The 18,500-nt window shown below is 40.9% G+C and overlaps 1 protein-coding gene across 1 annotated transcript in view; it reads right to left on the bottom strand.

Annotated features, from left to right (window-relative positions):
• Window positions 1–4,640: 4,640 nt before the first annotated feature.
• The window catches only part of LOC136876952 (esterase FE4), a 47,057-nt gene continuing 33,197 nt past the window's right edge, over window positions 4,641–18,500 (bottom strand). Inside the window, exons 8-10 of the mRNA XM_067150720.2 lie at window positions 16,095–16,248; window positions 11,081–11,204; window positions 4,641–4,848 (exon numbers count right to left, since the gene is read on the bottom strand). Coding sequence (XP_067006821.2) covers window positions 4,683–4,848; window positions 11,081–11,204; window positions 16,095–16,248 — 444 coding nt within the window. The 3' untranslated portion in view covers window positions 4,641–4,682. The remainder of the gene's footprint in view (window positions 4,849–11,080; window positions 11,205–16,094; window positions 16,249–18,500) is intronic.

Raw genomic sequence — 18,500 nt, 5'->3', positions numbered from 1 at the left:
TGTAGCTGTATATTCCATTATTATCTTAATGTGAAAGGGGAATATATTATGGTTTGATTTGTTAGTAGTGAAAACTGTTTATTTTCTAGATACAACAGAAGGAAGGCACTACATCTGAAGTCTAAAATATACTGTATAGTAGTACATTCTGTTACTTCATACAGTGTTGAATGTCGACCAGCTGACAAAGCTACGGAGCGCCAATTACACAAGTTGGAAGTTCATATGCTCCGTTGGTCGATCGGCATCACACTCTTGCATCATGCCAAAACAAAAACTATACCTTTCGCCAGCAAATGGGCATTGAAGCCATCACTGAGAAGGCATGGGAAAAACGGCCCAATGGTATTGTATCAGGAAGGTATATGGCCTGGCACTTCATTTTTCTAAGTCATTATTTATTAAAGAACTGCTCAGATTTGGCGTCTGAAGCAGCTGTAAGAACGAAAGTTCTGGACTCCGCTTCTTGCTGCAGGAGTGAGAGAGACAGCGCGAAAGGGCATCAGGCCGAGTGACGTAATCGGTGCATGTTCTCCACTTCCCCTATGGAATACTCCAGAAATATTTCCTTTACTTTGAATGGCTTAAGATACAGAAATGTGAGCTAGACCAACGTGAAGCCCACATTTTGAAAGAATAATAGCCGAAACTTGGGGTTAATCCATCCAGTAACTTTGAAGATATTAAAGGTAGAAGTTTGTCGTACGAAACCACTTTTCTGTCGCTTGGTGCAGTGAGCCAGCCCACAGTGGGGTATATAAGGTCAATGACTTGACAGGTATGCTCAGTTGAAATCCGCAACTCAACCATGGGAGAAGATTATGCTGCTGCATCGAGGTACGCGAAATTAAAGTGAATCGTGCCGTAATACTTAGAATTTCGCCGTGTGAGACTGCGATACTTAGACATTTCAACCGCGTCGTGAACATGTAAAATATTTTAAAGCACTTCAAAATTGAGCTTCGTGTTACAAGACAAGAAATTTTCTACCAAATTGCGAACTTGTGATTTTGAAGGTGTATTCGGGTTGAATTTAATACAATTAGTAGACTTGTCAATTTACAGCGCATTGTAGACTTAACTATTTTCAATGTGTATTTGAACTCTGTACTGTGATAAGAACATTGGAAGGACTGTGCACGATAATTGAAACTTATGACTGTTGATAGACTCATGAATTTCGAGACGTTTCGACGTGTGTTTTGTCTGTAAATATGATTTTGAAATGTTCAAGGTGTTATGCTAGTCAAATACTCAGTGATTAGTAAGATTAAATGCGGTCAATTTTCACGTATTTTGTGAATGCTTGAACAGTATCATTAGAAAAGAGACTGAACCTTAAGTACATTTTATGTCGGTAATAGGAAATGTGGACTCTTCTTAGGCTAATTTACACAGAAAATCTACTTAAAAAGTGAATTTTAGAATTTTAGAGACTGTCGCATACATCGTGTGAACTGAATTTACGCATGATTTTCCGTTTATTGTGACCCTAATATTCATGCTGAACTTACTACGTGATTTTTGAATATTCTGAACTGTGCCCAGTGTTCAAGTCAATGCTATACGAACTGTGCATTTAAAAACTGTGCATTTAAAATTCGTAACTTAAGAAGTGATTTAATTTTTATTTTCCACAGAGACCTTACTTGTGTTTCAGACTGTGCTAAAAGGCTGTGTTATTTTAACACATGTTAACTGCTGCGTTATAAAGTGCAAGTATGAACTATGCTTTCAAACTCATCTAAGTGTAAAGTGCAACTAATTACTCTTAACTGACAGTGCTACGTCTTTTATTAGCGTGCCAATTGAACTTTCCCGTGAGTCCATTCTCTCTGACAAACACCGGAAATCTTGGCCAAGTGCCGAAACTTCGTATTACTTTAAACATCGAATCCAGCGTGGGGCAGGCTACATCGTTAGAGATACATGGTAACATCGAGGGATGAAACGTGGTGCGCCGCTGTTGGTGCTGAGTTCGACCTTAGGCTGATCACCGTGGGAGTTCCAGCCGCCGATCTGCGGAGCCGCATTTCAACCATTCCTGTTGCTGAATTCAGGTGAAATAAGCGCATTTTACAGTCTTTCTTGGTTGAACAATCTCATCATATTGCACTAAAACATTAACTGACTTATTGCCAAGGCGCTCTATCAAACACAATACTCTAGTGCTACGTTAGTCAAGTGCAAGTGCCTAATGCAGAAAAATATTTTGGTCGTGTGAATTTCAGTTCTACTGCCTATTGAAATTGTAGGAAGTAAATTAACAGAACTGTAGGTGAATTTCAATTCTACTACCTATTGAAATTGTAGGAAGTAAATTAACAGAACTGTAGGTCTGTTTATAATGATTTAAACAGAATTTAGGATTTTTTGAACAAGTGTAATTTGAAATCATTCTATTACAACCTAATTGGACTTTAGAAATTTAGAAGCAAAGTGTAATTTGGAATCATTCTATCACAACTTAATTGGATTTTATGATTTTTGAAGCAAAGTGTAATTTGAAATCATTCTGTTACAACTTAATTGGACTTTAGGATTTTCTAAAGCAAGTGTATAATTTAAGATCATGCTTAATCTATTTTAACATTTGCTGGCAAGATGTAGTGTTTACAGTGCAGCATGTCTTCTGGTATGAGCTAGAATAAAATTGTTACTTTCATTGACCTGTCTCAGTCTTAGCTTTGACAATATGAAAGTGGCTGAGGTATGAGTGACGCTAGTAATGCCATTCCTTATGCAGCCAGTCCCTGCTATGAATGGTGTGAAAATGTCGCTCATAGGGTTGGTTGGTGCACGCATTTCAGTGGGCTTGGCAGACTGATGTGCAATAGCAACTTCTGGCTCGGTGAGGAAAGCAACGGGAAACTACCTCACTCCTCATTTCCCTAGTACGCCTCTTCAGTGACACCTAGGCCATCTATGACAGCTAATGGTGAACCTGTTCAACCAGCCTTCGGGCTGAATACCCAACATACATACATACATACAAGGATTTTTCTGAAGCAAGTGAAATTTAAAATCATGTTCAATCTAAAACGACTTAGACAGGCTTCAGGATTGCACAGAAGTGATTTGAAAGATTTAATATTTAATTTGAACTTTGAGATCTTAGTCAGTTGACGAAGTAATTTAAACTTATAGTTTATGAACAAAGTGTTTATTTTAAAGTTTATTTACTTTGAATTCATGAGTGAAAATTTAATTGGTCTTTAGGGTTTATTTTGAGTACAATAATTCATTCTGGACATTTTGCAAACATCAAGGGGATATATGCAACGAATATTATATTTTGTTCAATTTTAACAGCATTTAAAATTCTGCAATTTGATTTTAACCTGAACATGTTAATGGAAGAGTTACTTTCAAGACAATCTTTAGTATTTGAATGAATAATAGAAGAAGGGTGATTTTTTTCAAATCATTAATAAATTTATCAGAAAAATTTTAATACCGTCTATTATTCGCCTTCTTTGTACCTGCTCCAGAAAGACCGTACACTACCTGAGATCCTTCCCATGCTCTTGTGCCCAATAACTTTTCCGGGTACAGTATCTGCACCTGTAACAGTTGCCTATTTCAATCACTTCTTTGAAATGAATGGACCGGGCGAGTTGACCGAGCGGTTAGGGGCGCGCAGCTGTGAGCTTGCATTCGGGAGATAGTGGGTTCGAACTCCAATTTCGGCAGCCCTGAAGATGGTTTTCCGTGGTTCACCATTTTCACACCAGGCAAATGCTTGGACTGTACCTTAATTAAGGCTACGGCCACTTCCTTCCCACTCCTGGGCCTTTCCCATCCCATCGTCATCATAAGACCTATCTGTGTCGGCGTGACGTAAAACAAATTGTAAAAATAAAAGAGAAGAAATTAATGGGCAACGTTTTCATGGATGTGCAAAGCAGCGCTGGCGTGACACAGTAAATGCTGATATGAAGACTCTCAACTTATGACCACATGATGCCCAAGTTCGTGCAAAATGGCGAACCAAGATGGAAACAGTAGAACCTACACCAGTGGAAAAATGCTTGGAAAGAAAAGAAGAAGAAGGAAAAAAGAAGATACAAGGTTCTAGGTTTTACAAGCCTTTGATGTATTAATCAGTGTTGCGTACAATGAACGTCTTCAGCTTTGTGGAAGCAAATATCGTGAAGTGGCTCTTGTACATCAAGGATTAGGTTGAAGTCTCAGGGACCTAAATCGGGAGAGTATGGGAGTTGGTGCGGCAATTCACAGCCACAGGGACTGAACAAATCAGATACTGCCCCTGTTGCATTTGGCGTTGCATTATCGTGCAGAATGATGGGTTGTTTATGTGAGAAGTATTTCTGCGAGACCTAATCCGTAAGATGAAGGAACCACTACATATTGGCTTCCAAACAGTTGAAATTCTGCAGGCCATCTATCACTCTGTTTGCACCATCCTGAGATTGGGCATTCAAAGACTGCTGCGTCGCTGGAAACACGTTGTGCGCAACGCTGGTGGCTACACCGAAGGTCTGTGAAACGTAAAACTTTGTATGCTATGTATGTAAAAAATAAATTGTAGCTACTACTAAAATATCAACCTTATTTTTACCTCTATAGTCTTATAACATATCATAAAATATTTAGTTACTCCACTCATTATTAATATATTATTTTATATTTATCCGCGTAAAAATTCATCATTCACTTTATCACGTAGGCTGCTTGGAATTGTAAAGTTCATCCCAGAAGTCCATACGCCTTTTGTTGAAGTCACTCTTTGCCTCCAACCGCGATCCGATTTCTAAGTAGTTGGTTGTGTTGCTCGTGTAGGGAAGCCACGCTGGAAATTCTTCTGTTACCTCTGGGGTTGGGTTCCTGGAACATAATTTTATATTATGAATTTAAATCTATCGTACAAGTTGAGAAACTCAATAACAGTTCGTAGGAAAGACGTTCTGGTTACTCCATGATTTTTAACCTTGGTTATAAAGAAGGAAAAAGGTCTGCCACAGAGAATACAGAGAGAAGAAACGTTTATTATTATGATCCACTAGTTGCTGAAGTGCGCCAAATTGTCGTTAATGTCAACTGCATCGTAGCAACTTCGTCTTCAACTTAGCATTTTCCCGCAGGTGCAGGGTCCATTCCTTGGATCACCATTTCAAGCCAACGTTCGATGTCAGCCAAGGCCGTACCCAGAGGAGAGGTTAGGGGTTTCAATTCCCCTCAGAAATAAAAGTGTACTTTGCAAATTTAAACAGCATATACGGATTTTGAAATAGCCTACAATAAATCAGAAATATTATAAAAACAAGCATTTGCAAAATAAACAAGTGAATTTAACCTACAAAATCTGTGTCATCATAAAACATTCTCTATGAGTATCGTTAACAAATTTAGTGAATATGTAAATTTAATTGAGGTGAGATGAATAGATTGTTTGCTTTTTATGTTCGTAAAACACTTTGCACCATAATAACCTATTTCAATACATATATAGAAATATTTTCATGTTATCGAACGGCTAAAAGATTTTTAAAATATTAATCGAACTTCTAAATATTTTTAATAGTTGCAGAGAAACATACTGTTACCTCCATTTTTAAAAAAGAAATCTTTGTGTCGCACAGCACGACGTGTTAAAGCGTGTTCTGCCCGCCAGACCGCTGTAAATTTACTTCTCTACTTCGCCAGTTGAGTTGTAAAAGGTACCACTCTAAAACTCAAAATTTTCTTTTTGTAAAATCTATTTGAAAGTAAAAAAAAATGTTTGTTAGTATACTTTTTGTTTTCGGAAGACCGCACCCCAAAAATTCTAACCTCCTCCGAAAACAAATTCTGGGTATGGCCTTGATGTCAGCTGAGCAATCTTCATTTCTAGAGTTAAGACGTTGTGCCGTCGTTCTCTCGGCCTTGCACATGGGCACTTACCATCGACAGTTAAGCTGTATGCATAACGATAGATTGCCGCACCATCTCAGACGTCCTTCTCACGTTTTCTCTTGAATGGGAACAACTCTCATCCCCTGTAAGATCGTGTCGTTGGTTATGTGATCAACCCCTGCGGGTGGGGACAGTAGAATATCACCCACGGTATCTCCTGCCTGTCATAAGAGGCGACTAAAATGGGCCCAAGGGGCTCTGAATTTTGGAGCGTGGGTTGGCAACTACGGGGTCCTAAGCTGAGTCCTGGCATTGCTTCCACTTACTTGTGCCAGGCTCTTCACTTTCATCTATGCTATCCAACCTCCCTTGGTCAACTTTTGTTCTTTTTCGACCCCGACGTTATTTGGTTTCCAAGGCCTAGGGGGTCTTTCATTTTAACGCCCTTCGTGGCCTTGTCTTCCTTTGGCCGATACTTTCATTTTTCGAAGTGTCGGATCCCTTCCATATTTTCTCTCCGATTAGTGTTATATAGAGGATGGGTGACCAGTTGTACTTCCTCTTAAAACAGTAAACACCACCAAACCCCTTATGAGATCAAGGATTGAAACTTCAAGAACCAACGTAACATGCGCATCTCCATCGGGTGCAGAGAGCGCTGTACGCTTTTAGCAATGAAATGGCGTATGGCTTTTAGTGCCGGGAGTGTCCGAGGACAAGTTCGGCTCGCCAGATTCAGTACTTTTGATTTGACTGCCGTAGGTGACCTGCGCGTCGTGATGAGGAGGAAATGATGATGAAGACGACACATACACCCAGCCCCCGTATCAGCGAAAATAACCAATTATGGTTAAAATTCCCGATCCCGACGGGCTATCGTACAGCACTCCTGTGACTCTTCTACATCTAAACCACGCTGCATTCACTCTAGCCCGTACTTCCTGATCAATACCACCATCACTTTGCAGACGGTATCCTAAGTATTGGAAGCAATTTTCACTAGGTCTTACCGTTGATTGTGGCGGTGGATGTGCTCGGATCAGTTTCCACATACAGGTATGAATGTATTCGCATCGTGGCATCATCCATCACTTATCCATTTCAATGCAAATCCTAATAGTGAAGATTACAATTGCAATTACAACAATGGTCACTTAAAATTAAAAAGTGTTTGACTGATCTGCATTTAGGGCAGTCAGCCACGTGGCAAATTCCCTATCAGTTGTTTATCTAGTTTATTCTTAACGATTTCAAATACATTAGAAATTTATCGAACATCTCCCTTGATAAACTATTCCACTCCCTAACTCCTCCTCCTGCAAACGAATATTAGCCCCAGTTTGTCCTATTGAATTTCAAATTTATCTTCACATTATGATATTTCCGATGGGTACCAGGGCATGCAGGTATAGAAGGAAATGAAAAGGCAGATAAACTGGCCAGGAAAGGGGCAGAAACATATTTTATAGGGCCAGAACCTGTATGCGGTATTTCCTATGGACAAACCCGGCACTACATAGGAAAATGGATTCAAAAGAAACACATGCAGAACTGGACAAATACTCCAGGATGCAGGCTTGCAAAGGAACTGATAAAAGGACCAAACAAGAAGCATACTAAAGAACTGTTGAAATTCAGCAGAGAAAATACAAGATGGGTAGTAGGACACTGCCATCTGAAAAACACCTACATAGAATTGGAGTTATAAGACACAATATATGTGGGAAATGCAATGAAGCAGATAAATCAGCTGAACACATACTTTTCGAATGTGAGGCGCTGGGTAGAATCAGACTCTCTACTCTAGGACTACCAGGTGAAGAGAGAAAAGAAATCCAAGAAGACCCAATAAGAACAATCTGCAGCTTTGTGAAGGGAGCAGGTATATCTAGGTAGGAATGTAGGAAAAACATGCCCCCCTGTGGGTGGGGGCGGTAGAATAACACCCACGATATCCCCTGCCTGTCGTAAGAGCCGACTAAAAGGGGTCTCGGTGGCTCTGAACTTTGGAGTGTGGGTTGGCGACCACGGGGACCTCAGCTGAGTCCTGGCATTGCTCCCACTTACTTGTGACAGGCTCCTCACTTTCATCTATCCTATCCAACCTCCCTTGGTCAACTCTTGTTGTTTTCAGACCCCGACGGTATTACGTATGGGGACCTAGGGAGTCTTTCATTTTCATGCCCTTCGTGGCCCTTGTCTTCCTTTGGCCGATACCATCATTTTTCGAAGTGTCGGACCGCTTCCATTTTTCTCTCTGATTAGTGTTATATACAGTAGAGGATGGTTGCCTAGTTGCACTTCCTCTTAAAACAATAATCACCACCACGACCAAGGTAAAAACGTGGTAGCAAAATTTCTTAGAGCTCGACGCTAATTAGGAACTAATTTAGAGGCCCCATTAAGAAAAGAAGAAAAAGAAGAAGGCGTTGATATTTCCGACTTTTAAAAACTGCCTTCAAGCTTATTCGTTCACTAAAGTCATTCCACGCTATCTCTCAACTTACAGCTCGGAGCATACCACTCAATCGAGCAGAGTGTCTCTTTACTCCCAAGTCTTGCCAGCAAAACATTTTCGGAAAATAATAATGTTATTTGCTTTACGTCCCACTAACTACTTTTACGGTTTTCGGAGACACCGAGGTGGCGGGATTTAGTCCCGCAGGAGTTCTTTTTTCATGACAGTAAATCTACCGACACGAGGCTGGCGTATTTGAGCACCTTCAAACACCACCGGACTGAGACAGGATCGAACCTGCCATGTTGGGGTCAGAATGCCAGCGCCTGAACCGTCTGAGCCACTCAGCCCAACCTTCTGTCGGAAATCAACCAGATCAAATCGCTCGGCTTTCCTTTGGACCGTATTCAGTTCTCAAGTCAAGTAATCCTGGTGAGTGTCCCATACGCTGGAACCGTACTGCAAAAAAAATGGGGTCTTGCCAATTACTTATACAGCCTCCCCTTTACATCCTTACTATAACGCCTGAACACCCTCATAAACATATCAAGAGATCTGTAATCTTTATTTACAACCCCATTCATGTGATAACCCCAGAGAAGATCTTTCCTGGCATTAACACCCAGCTACTTACAGTGATCCGCATGAGGTAGTTCCACACCATCAACACAGTAATTAAAACTGAGTGGACTTTCACTCTTCCTGGAACTTTCAGCCTGACTTCTCACCCTGTCTATCTAACAACATACTTTGTAGTTGAGATCCTTTTGCAATCGCTCACAATCCTGCAACTTACTTATTATTCTAAACGTTGTAACATCATCAACAAAATGTGGATTTCAATTCTTTACTTATACATTCTTTTTTCTTCTGCTGCTGCTTTTTTTTTACCGTTTGCTTTATGTCACACCGACACAAGTATGTCTTATGGCGACGATGGGATAAGGGAAAGGCTAGTAGTGGGAAGGAGGCTAGTTGCTTTACGTCGCACCGACACAGATAGGTCTTATGGCGACGATGGGACAGGAAAGGGCTAGGAGTGGGAAGGAAGCGGTCGTGGTGTTAATTAAGGTACAGCTCCAGCATTTGCCTGGTGTTAAAATGGGAAACCACGGAAAACCATTTTCAGGGCTGCCGACAGTGGGGTTCGAACCTACTATCTCCCGAATACTGGATACTGGCCGCACTTAAGCGACTGCAGCTATCGAGCTCGGTGGGAAGGAGGCTAGCGTGGCCTTAATTAAGGTGCAGCCCCATCATTCGGAAAATAGGAAATCACAGAAAACCATCATCAGGGCTGCCGATAGTGAATGCAAGCTGATAGCTATGTGATCCAAAGGGTGCAGCCACTTGCTTGATCTCCTTCCTGCTCTTCTTCTTAGCTTCAGGACGCCGTCTACCTACGTAGACTGGCGAACTAATTGATTATGAATACTGGCGAAAGAATGGCTTGAAATATTTCAGTACAAATTCGCTTGTACCAGCGGCGTACGTCTATAATCCAAATATTCCTCTGTCTCCTCCCACAGACCGTCGTCCTTCAGTTTTCCTCTCGATGGCGAGATCGAAAAATTAATGACTATATTGTTTTCGGCTGGGATTTTTCTTGTGTTCTTTTCCGTTGTTTCCTTAATAATCAGTCCACTTGTGAAGTGGGTGCCGGCCCCGTGGTATAGGAGTAGCATGCCTTCCCCTTACCCGAGGGACCCAGGTTCGATTTCTGGCCTGGTCCAGAAATTTTGTCTGGATCGAGGAGCTGGTTAGAAGTCCACTCAGCCTACGTGATTAAAGTTGAGGAACTATCTCACGGTGGGATAGCGGCCTCTCTATAAAGCCAAGAGTAACGGCCGACCACACGACACCTGAGCAGCAGAAAACCCTCCGGGACTGTTGCACCATGGTAGAAGGGTGCCAGATGGAGGGTTTGTTTTCTTTCGCGGATTGCTTTATTTCGTTTAAATTGGTTATGATCACTGGTATAGTTACTGCTCAGTATATCATTGCATTCAGTCCTGTTAATATCTGCGATTCGAGTGGTCTATTGTGTGTGGAATTCAAGTGAGATTCCTCTATTATATATATAATGGCAATTTATCTTTGTTTCTACAGATTGTGATGTCCAAAAATTGATCTTCCTGTAAGTGTTCAGTTCCACTGCGAATTTCACTGACCTGTATGAATAATGCGTGCTTGCGCTCGTGACTTCTTGTCATAGAGGAATAACAGTGAACAATTTCATGAATACTAACAATGAGAACAGTTCGTTGACGAACCAACTCTATATAGGGATCTTAAACTAGGGAAGATACGTAGATGACGTAAAGTTATTAACAACCACAACAGCCATTGACTTTGCACGAGTTAATATCAAGTTATTACAGATATACTAATGGCTAGTTGTGTATTCAGTATAGTCAACATTTACCACATATACAGACAGAATCACGAATTTTGTGATATCAGAATACCTACCGTAATCACGGTTGTGTTCGAAGTGAATATCCTGCAGTTGATAGAGTTGTACCAGAAACCAACGCTGAAATGTTACCTTAATGTGAATAATAATTTTACCACATTTGATCGAGTATTGGCTCCGAGTGCAAGGACATTAGTCGCAAATATGTGTAGTAAATGTTTGTACGTGAAAACATGCGCAGTATGTAATTTATATATAAACACATTAATTTCTTTGCTAGATGAATATACAGCCTACTGCAGTGTTTTCATAATGTAGAATATGACACCAATTCACTGCCGAGTACTTACCCAGTCTTGACGAAGTCTGTCCACATGGTAACCATCCTCGATCTCACCTTGGCATCTAAAGAATCGCCTGAAACTTGAACTCCAAACTCGAAGATATAACCAAGGTCATCCGCATGCGTAGCACCTAAAAAACAAGACCAGAATATGTTTATTTGGCATCCGGAAAATCCAAAGTGATCTGAGAATAGCGTCTCGTGAAAACTGAAACTGCACTGTATGTCAGTGTAATAATAATAATAATAATAATAATAATAATAATAATAATAATAATAATAATAATAATAATAATAACAACAGAATATCAAAGTCGCAAATGAACAAGGTCAAGTAATTGAAAATTAAATTTGTTACTATTTATACAGTCCACGACATTGGATCTACTTGAATAAAATAAGAAAATTATGTAGGAAAATATGTAATCTCATTGAAACTACTCCTTTTACAATAACTTGTGTAGGGCCTACTTGAAAATGAGGGGTCGCTCATTGAAATCTCTTTGTCCATTTTTTACAATTTTCATTACTGGAAAATGGCTTATAGGCCTACAATTATATGTATAGACTTATGCCTTTGCTGAAGAGACCTAGTGTTTGCGGTGCACTATGTCTTCTGGCGTAGGCTAGAACAATTTCGTTACTTGTATTGATCTGGTTTTTTTTTTTTTTGCAAGTTGCTTTACGTCGTACCGACACACATAGGTCTGATGGTGACGATGGGACAGGGGAGGGCTAGGAGTGGGAAGGAAGTGGCCGTGGCCTTAATTAAGGCACAGCCCTAGCATTTGCCTGGTGTGAAAATGGAAAACCATGTAAAACTATCTTCAGGGCTGCCGACAGTGGGGTTCGAACCCACTACCTACCGAATACTGGATAATGGCCACGCTTAAGCGACTGCAGCTATCGAGCTCGGTTTGATCTGTCTCTGTCTTATCCTTGGCTTTGACAATGTGAAAGTGACTTGAGGCATGAGCGTTGCTAGTAAGGCCATTCCTTATGCAGCCAGTCCCTGCTATAAATGGTGTGAAAATGTTGCTCATAGGGTCAGTTGGAGCTTGCATTTAAGTGGGCTAGGCCGACTGATATGTAATAGCAATTTCTGGCTTAGTGAGGAAAGCAACGGGAAACTACTTCATTCCTCATTTCCTTAGTACGCAACTTCAGTAATACCTAGGCCATCTTTGACAGCTAATGGTAGAACCGTTGAGGATCCAACCAGCCTTCGGGTGGAGCAGAATACCTTTCTGCAATGTCGCTGGAAGCAGCAATTGATTCAAATGCAAAACTACTTGAAATATGTAACGTAGAATCAGAATCAGCACTCTCTGTCAATATCATACATAACATGCACAACCGCTGGAGTGAAATAATGTTATTATAATATTTCCTAACATTGTTTGAAGCACAAGGAAGACAATTATAATCAATGTTAGCAACATTTCTGTGTACTGTTTGAAATACAGAAGATAATTAGCAAAACAATGCAAAGTATTTTCTGTAAACAACGTTCTTCGTATATACTCTCTCAACTTCTTGACGTTGTTCACGTGCATTTTGAATGAAAATTGGTAAATCTTCTGAAACATCGTTATGACTTAATACAAAATACAATTGTATGTGAGTAAATTCAGGATTAGGTCTGTAGATGTCAAGTTTAAGACGATAATAATTATTGGCTTTATGTCCCACAAACTACTCTTGCGGTGTTTCGGGGAAGTTTTAGAAGAGTCTGCTCCTCCTTGTCTATTCGATCGCGGTATAACATTCTTCTCCTTCTTTTTCTTCTTCTGTTTACCCTCCAGGGTCGGTTTTTCCCCCGAACTCAGCGAGGGATCCCACCTCTGCCGCCTCAAGGCCAAGCTTCAGACTCTGGGTCGGCGATACACCTTTGGAGGATGACCAGTACCTCGCCCAGGCTGCCTCACTTGCTATGCTGAACAGAGGCCTTGTGGGGGGATGGGAAAATTGGAAGGGATAGACAAGGAAGAAGGAAGGAAGCGGCCGTCGACTTAAGTTAGGTATCATCTCGGTATTTGCCTGGGGGAGAAGTGGAAAACCACGCAAAACCACTTCTAGGATATCTGAGGTGGGAATCGAACCCACCTCGACGCAGTTGAACTTCCGAGGCTGAGTGGACCCCGTTCCAGCACTTTTCAAATTTCATGGCAGACGTTTAACATTCTTACTAAATGAATTAGACTGAAGACAAACTAATAAATAGTATGGAACAGAGTAACTTTCAACTTTGATACTGAAGGCATAGTCTAATTTTTAAACTCGCGAAATCTCAATTGCTGGTTTTAGTAATAATGTGAAATGGTCCGCTCAACTTTAACGTCGCGAACAGAAAATATGCCGTAATTAACACACCCGTCCGCTTCTGTGGTGTAGTGGTTAGCGTAATTAGCTGCCACCCCCGGAGGCCTGGGTTCGATTTGAGGCTATGCCACGGAATTTGAAAAGTGATATGAAGACTGGTACGCGGTTCGCTCAGCCTCGGGAGGTCAAATGAGTAGAGGTGGGTTCGATTCCCACCTCAGCCATCCTTGAAGTGGTTTTCCGGTTTTCTACTTCTCCTCCAGGCAAATGCCGGGATGGCGCCTTACTTAAGGGTATAAATACGCGAATTTTTTCAAAAAAGTTTCTATCATTCCCCATTTCTCGCTGAATCCAGCCATGTATCTGAAGTACATATTATTAATTGTTTTGGACCATTTACAGCCCTATTCTTAAATGCCTGCAGAGCTCTGCCACACACCCTTTAAATGGTAGATGTAATCAACCTTCACAACATACCTTCACAACCTTCATAATATTTCCGAACTAAGATATTTTGAGGCAGTAAACGTAATTGCCTAAGCAGAAATGGTCAATTGTATTTGCGGAAGAGGTTAGGCACTAGAATGAGGAAGCTGCAGAAAGACCTAAACGGTGAGTAGCTCTGTGGTGGGAAGTACGTGAGAGCGAGGGGTCGCCTCACTGATGGACAAATAGACCTTCTATAGAAATGTTATGGACTGGCCATTAGGAAGAAGGAGGGAAACCTAGTTGCCACGAGAAGATCTTTTACACAAATCATCAACTGATGAACAGCCCTGGCATGCCCTTTGCCCAACAGGTCCTGATTCATGGTGCAAGTTCCAGAAAGCAAAGGCCAATGATACTGAATATGAGCATAAGCATTCCTTGCCTTATTCTGTCGAGGCAATAAAGCCCATTTTCAGGGATCTAAGCAATCCAAAATTACTGGAAAAATGCCTTCATGGAAAGACTAAAAATCCCAATGAGTACTTCAATTGTTGTATCTGGAGCAGTGTTCCTAGAATAGTTTTTGTGGGTGTACAGATCCTAAAATTAAAAGTTCTAGATGCACTGATACGTTTTAATGAAGGGACATCATGCAGATGTATGGTTCTGGAGCTGCTAGGAATTGAATTAGGGCACAGCTTGAAGCATGCATTCACTGCTATTTCCGACCGGGCGAGTTGGCCGTGCGGTTAGAGGCGTGTGGCTGTGAGTTCGCACCCGGGGATAGTGGGTTCGAACCCCGCTGTCGGCAGCCCTGAAGATGGTTTTCCGTGGTTTCCCATTTTCACACCACGCAAATGCTGGGGATGTACTTTAATTAAGGCCACGGCCGCTTCCTTCCAACTCATAGGCCGTTCCTAGCCCATCGTCGCCATAAGACTTGTCTGTGTTGGTGCGACGTAAAGCCACTAGCAAAAGAGTTTCCTAGGCTGATAGAATGTACAAGGAGAGTTCCAAGGAGGCAAGAAGCAGAAAAAGGAATACAAATAGGAAGAGGCAGGATGAAGAACTTCTGAACAAAGATGATTATGGCGATGGAATGCATTAAACACATCAGGTTATGCCACAACCTTAGTTGAAAAAACAATGTCCAACTTGAAGTCCATTACCCGCAAGTTTATTTTTCAGATACATTTAATTTAATAGATAAATAACTACTTGAGCTACATAGCTGAAACTTTGTACATACATTCAGTATGATGATTGAAGGAAAGTAGACTACAATCATGTACCTGTCTCAAAAAAAATAAGCACATGACTTTATTTACAGCCATCAAAATGATTGTACCCTTTAATGTAAAATTTTTAATTAATGCTGTTAATATGTGTGTTCCTAGATGTTCTGCATAATAGTATACTTTACACACACACACACACACACAAACACACACACACACACACACACACACACACACACACACACACGCACACACACACGCAATCCCGGTATACAGTTCAAATTTTGGTGGATTTTATTGATAAGTTTCCAAGATGAGGGTACCTAAAACATTTTGCACTTCTCAAAAGTAAATTCCTAATGAATGAAAAGTAGGCTAAATATTGAAATATTTGACACACTAATTCTTGTTTTGTTATTTTATTGTTTTAAAAGGTCCTGCCCAGTTGTAAAGTGAGTTTCAAGTGTACATGAAGCGTACTTGTTGAGATATACTGTAGAGTGTGTGATTTATAGTTAAAATTATGGTCGTTCAGAGGCATGTACCCTTAAGGCCACGGCCGCTTCCTTCCCTCTTCCTAGTCTATCACCTACAATCTTCCCATCCTCCGCAAGGCCCCTGTTCAGCATAGCAGGTGAGACCACCCAAGCGAGGTACTGGTCCTACTCCCCAGCTGTAAATCCCGACCCAAAGTTCCACGCTCCAGGACACTGCCCTTGAGCCGGTAGAGTTTGGATCCCTCGGTAAGTCCGAGGGGAAAACCAACCCTGGAGGGTAATCAGATTAATTAAGAAAGAAAGAAATTAACACACCCATGCACAATTCAGGAGATCTTGGAATATAATTCAGGCGTGCGTCTATCGTTTTTTATTTATATATGAATCATCTTGTAATTTACGTGGTAAAGTGTAAGAGAGGGCCACGAGCCTTAACTTCGCCACTGTTCAAGTCAAACTTAAATAAATAAATTAATTAAATAAATAAATAGGACAGTTCTACCATAGAAAATATATTTAACCTCATTTTACGTACCTGAGAAGTTAAGCATGCCGGGGTAAGTCAGCTTCTTAAACGCTAAGCCACCATCGTATGAAAACTGATAAAAATAGACGGGTTTGTTGCTTAGCGAGGACATTTTCTTAACACTGTGTAGAATTCCTTCAGCGAAATCCATATCTGTACACATCTGGAAACATCACAATCATTGTAGCTTAAGTAAGGGTTACATTGTGCTGCTCATGAACAAAATCAAACAACTGATGAGTTAAACATTTTCAAAATCACTCAAAGGTTCAAAAATCACTAAATCCATGAACAACAGTGGACTATCACGACAATAGATATACATTTCTATAATATTACCTGACAGACCAATAAACTCACATTATTCAACTTTTTCCTGTATAGTAGGATTCAAAATTATAAATGGTAAATCCTTTTCTAGAAACATATAGGTACTGTCATATTGAACCCATAATTCTACGAAGTTCAAGGGTTCAATATTATGCAAATGCAAGATTTATGAATACTCATTATCCTCAGCAAACTAAGATTGGTGGGAAATAAAGATTTAATAAGAAAGTTCGACATGAATTGTCAAGTCACGTATAACTTTCTAATATCTTTCTTAGGATAAAAGGTTTTTCTCTTCGATTTGGTTAATGTTAATTTACTTTGGAAACGGCAGCTAAGTGAAACTGCTTTGACGCTCAGCTTCTATGTCGTAGGTTGGGGTAGGGTCGAATCCTAGAGCTGCTGGTTGGTATGTTCGAAGAGATCCATGTCTGTGAACTGAAGGCTACATTCAGGTAAATAATATTAATAACATTAATAACTGATAGTACAGAGTTATTGGCTTTATGTCCCACTAACTGCTTTTACGGTTTTCTGAGACGCCAAGTTATCGGAATTTAGTACCGCAGGGGTTCTTTTAAGTGCAGGTCAATCTGCCGACACGAGGCTAATGTAAATGAGCATCATCAAATACCACCGGACTGAACCAGGGTCGATCCTGCCAAGTTGGGTCAGAAGGCCAGCACCTCAACCGTCTGAGCCACTCAGCCCGGTTCAGGCAAATATTTTGGTGACCTGGCGTCTCTTTAAATATCTAATTAAAAGGTAATTAAACTTTCTTCTCCCCCTTCCCTTGGCACTATTGCTGTAACGAGCTTTGGGCTTCGAAGAGACCGCTGCTCATTCTGAAGGCCTACAATTTACGAGGTAACTCGTGGCCAGCGTGACGAATCCTTTCGGCCGTTAATCTTGACATTCTAGACCGGGTCTACTATCTTAGTATCAGATAGCTTCTCAATTGTTCTCGCAAGGTGAGTGGACGTCGAAACAGCCCTCCGGAAAAAATCGGGTAAAACCCCCCTGATCTGCACTGAAATCGAACTCGGGGTCTCTAGGTATGAGATGGAATCGCTATCCGAAGACCGCGGGGCTGGCTTGCTAAATTATAGCAATCATTATTATGTACCGGTATATGAACTTTCTTAATCCAGTTCAGCATTTTGTTTTCCGCATTCCATTTCCAGAAAATAATTCTTCAGTAAATAAGAAAGTTTGACGTTAATTGTCAAATATCACCCCCTGTAGGCGGGGGCTGTAGAATAACACACACGATAACCCCTCCCTATCGTAACAGGTGACTAAAAGGGTTCCCAGAGGCTCCTAACTTGGGGGCGTGGGTTAGTGACCACGGGGCCCTTAGCTGATTCCCGGCTTGACTGCCAAGGTCTTCACTTCAGTCTTTCCCATCCAACCTCTCTTGACCAACTCTTGTATTTTTCTGACCCCGACGGTACTAGGTGCCAAGGCCTAGGGTGTCTTTCATTTTCACGCTCTTCGTGGCTCTTGTCTTTCTTCATATCTTCGAAGTGTCGGACCTCTTCCATTTTATTCCTCTAATTAGTGTTAATAGAGAATGATTGCCCGGTTGTAGTTCCTCTTAAAACAGTAATCACCACCACCTGTCAAGTATCACAAACGAATATCTAATGTCTTTCATCCGATAAAATGTATTTATTGTCTGATTTGGTGAATGTTTGTATCGTTGGGTGTACGCGCTTACCTTGAATATCTTAAAACTAATGGAAATTCTAAGTTCCCATGGAGGGAACTTGATATTTTTCCACCAATAGAGCATGTCAAAAAACAGATCAGATGTAAGGCTTTTCAGGCGTTTGCTCTATCAACCAGTGTTTCGTCTTAGGTCTGACACTAGACTCATCAGAGTGGGATATGTCAAACCCTACCCACTGACGCTGGGGTGTATGCAGGTGAACTTATCAGAAGCCCATTATAAGAGGCACAGTCTGATAACTGCATACGGGAGATAAATCTCCGCAATGGAATTATTGCCCGCCTAGCAACTCCGAGTGAAAATTCTAAGAGCACGTGCTCTATTGGTGGAAAAATATCTAATTCCCTCCATGC

This window comes from Anabrus simplex, chromosome 7 (genome assembly GCF_040414725.1).
Source record: "Anabrus simplex isolate iqAnaSimp1 chromosome 7, ASM4041472v1, whole genome shotgun sequence".
Classification (NCBI taxonomy): Eukaryota; Metazoa; Arthropoda; class Insecta; order Orthoptera; family Tettigoniidae; genus Anabrus; species Anabrus simplex.
This window is presented reverse-complemented; position numbering and strand designations above follow the sequence as displayed.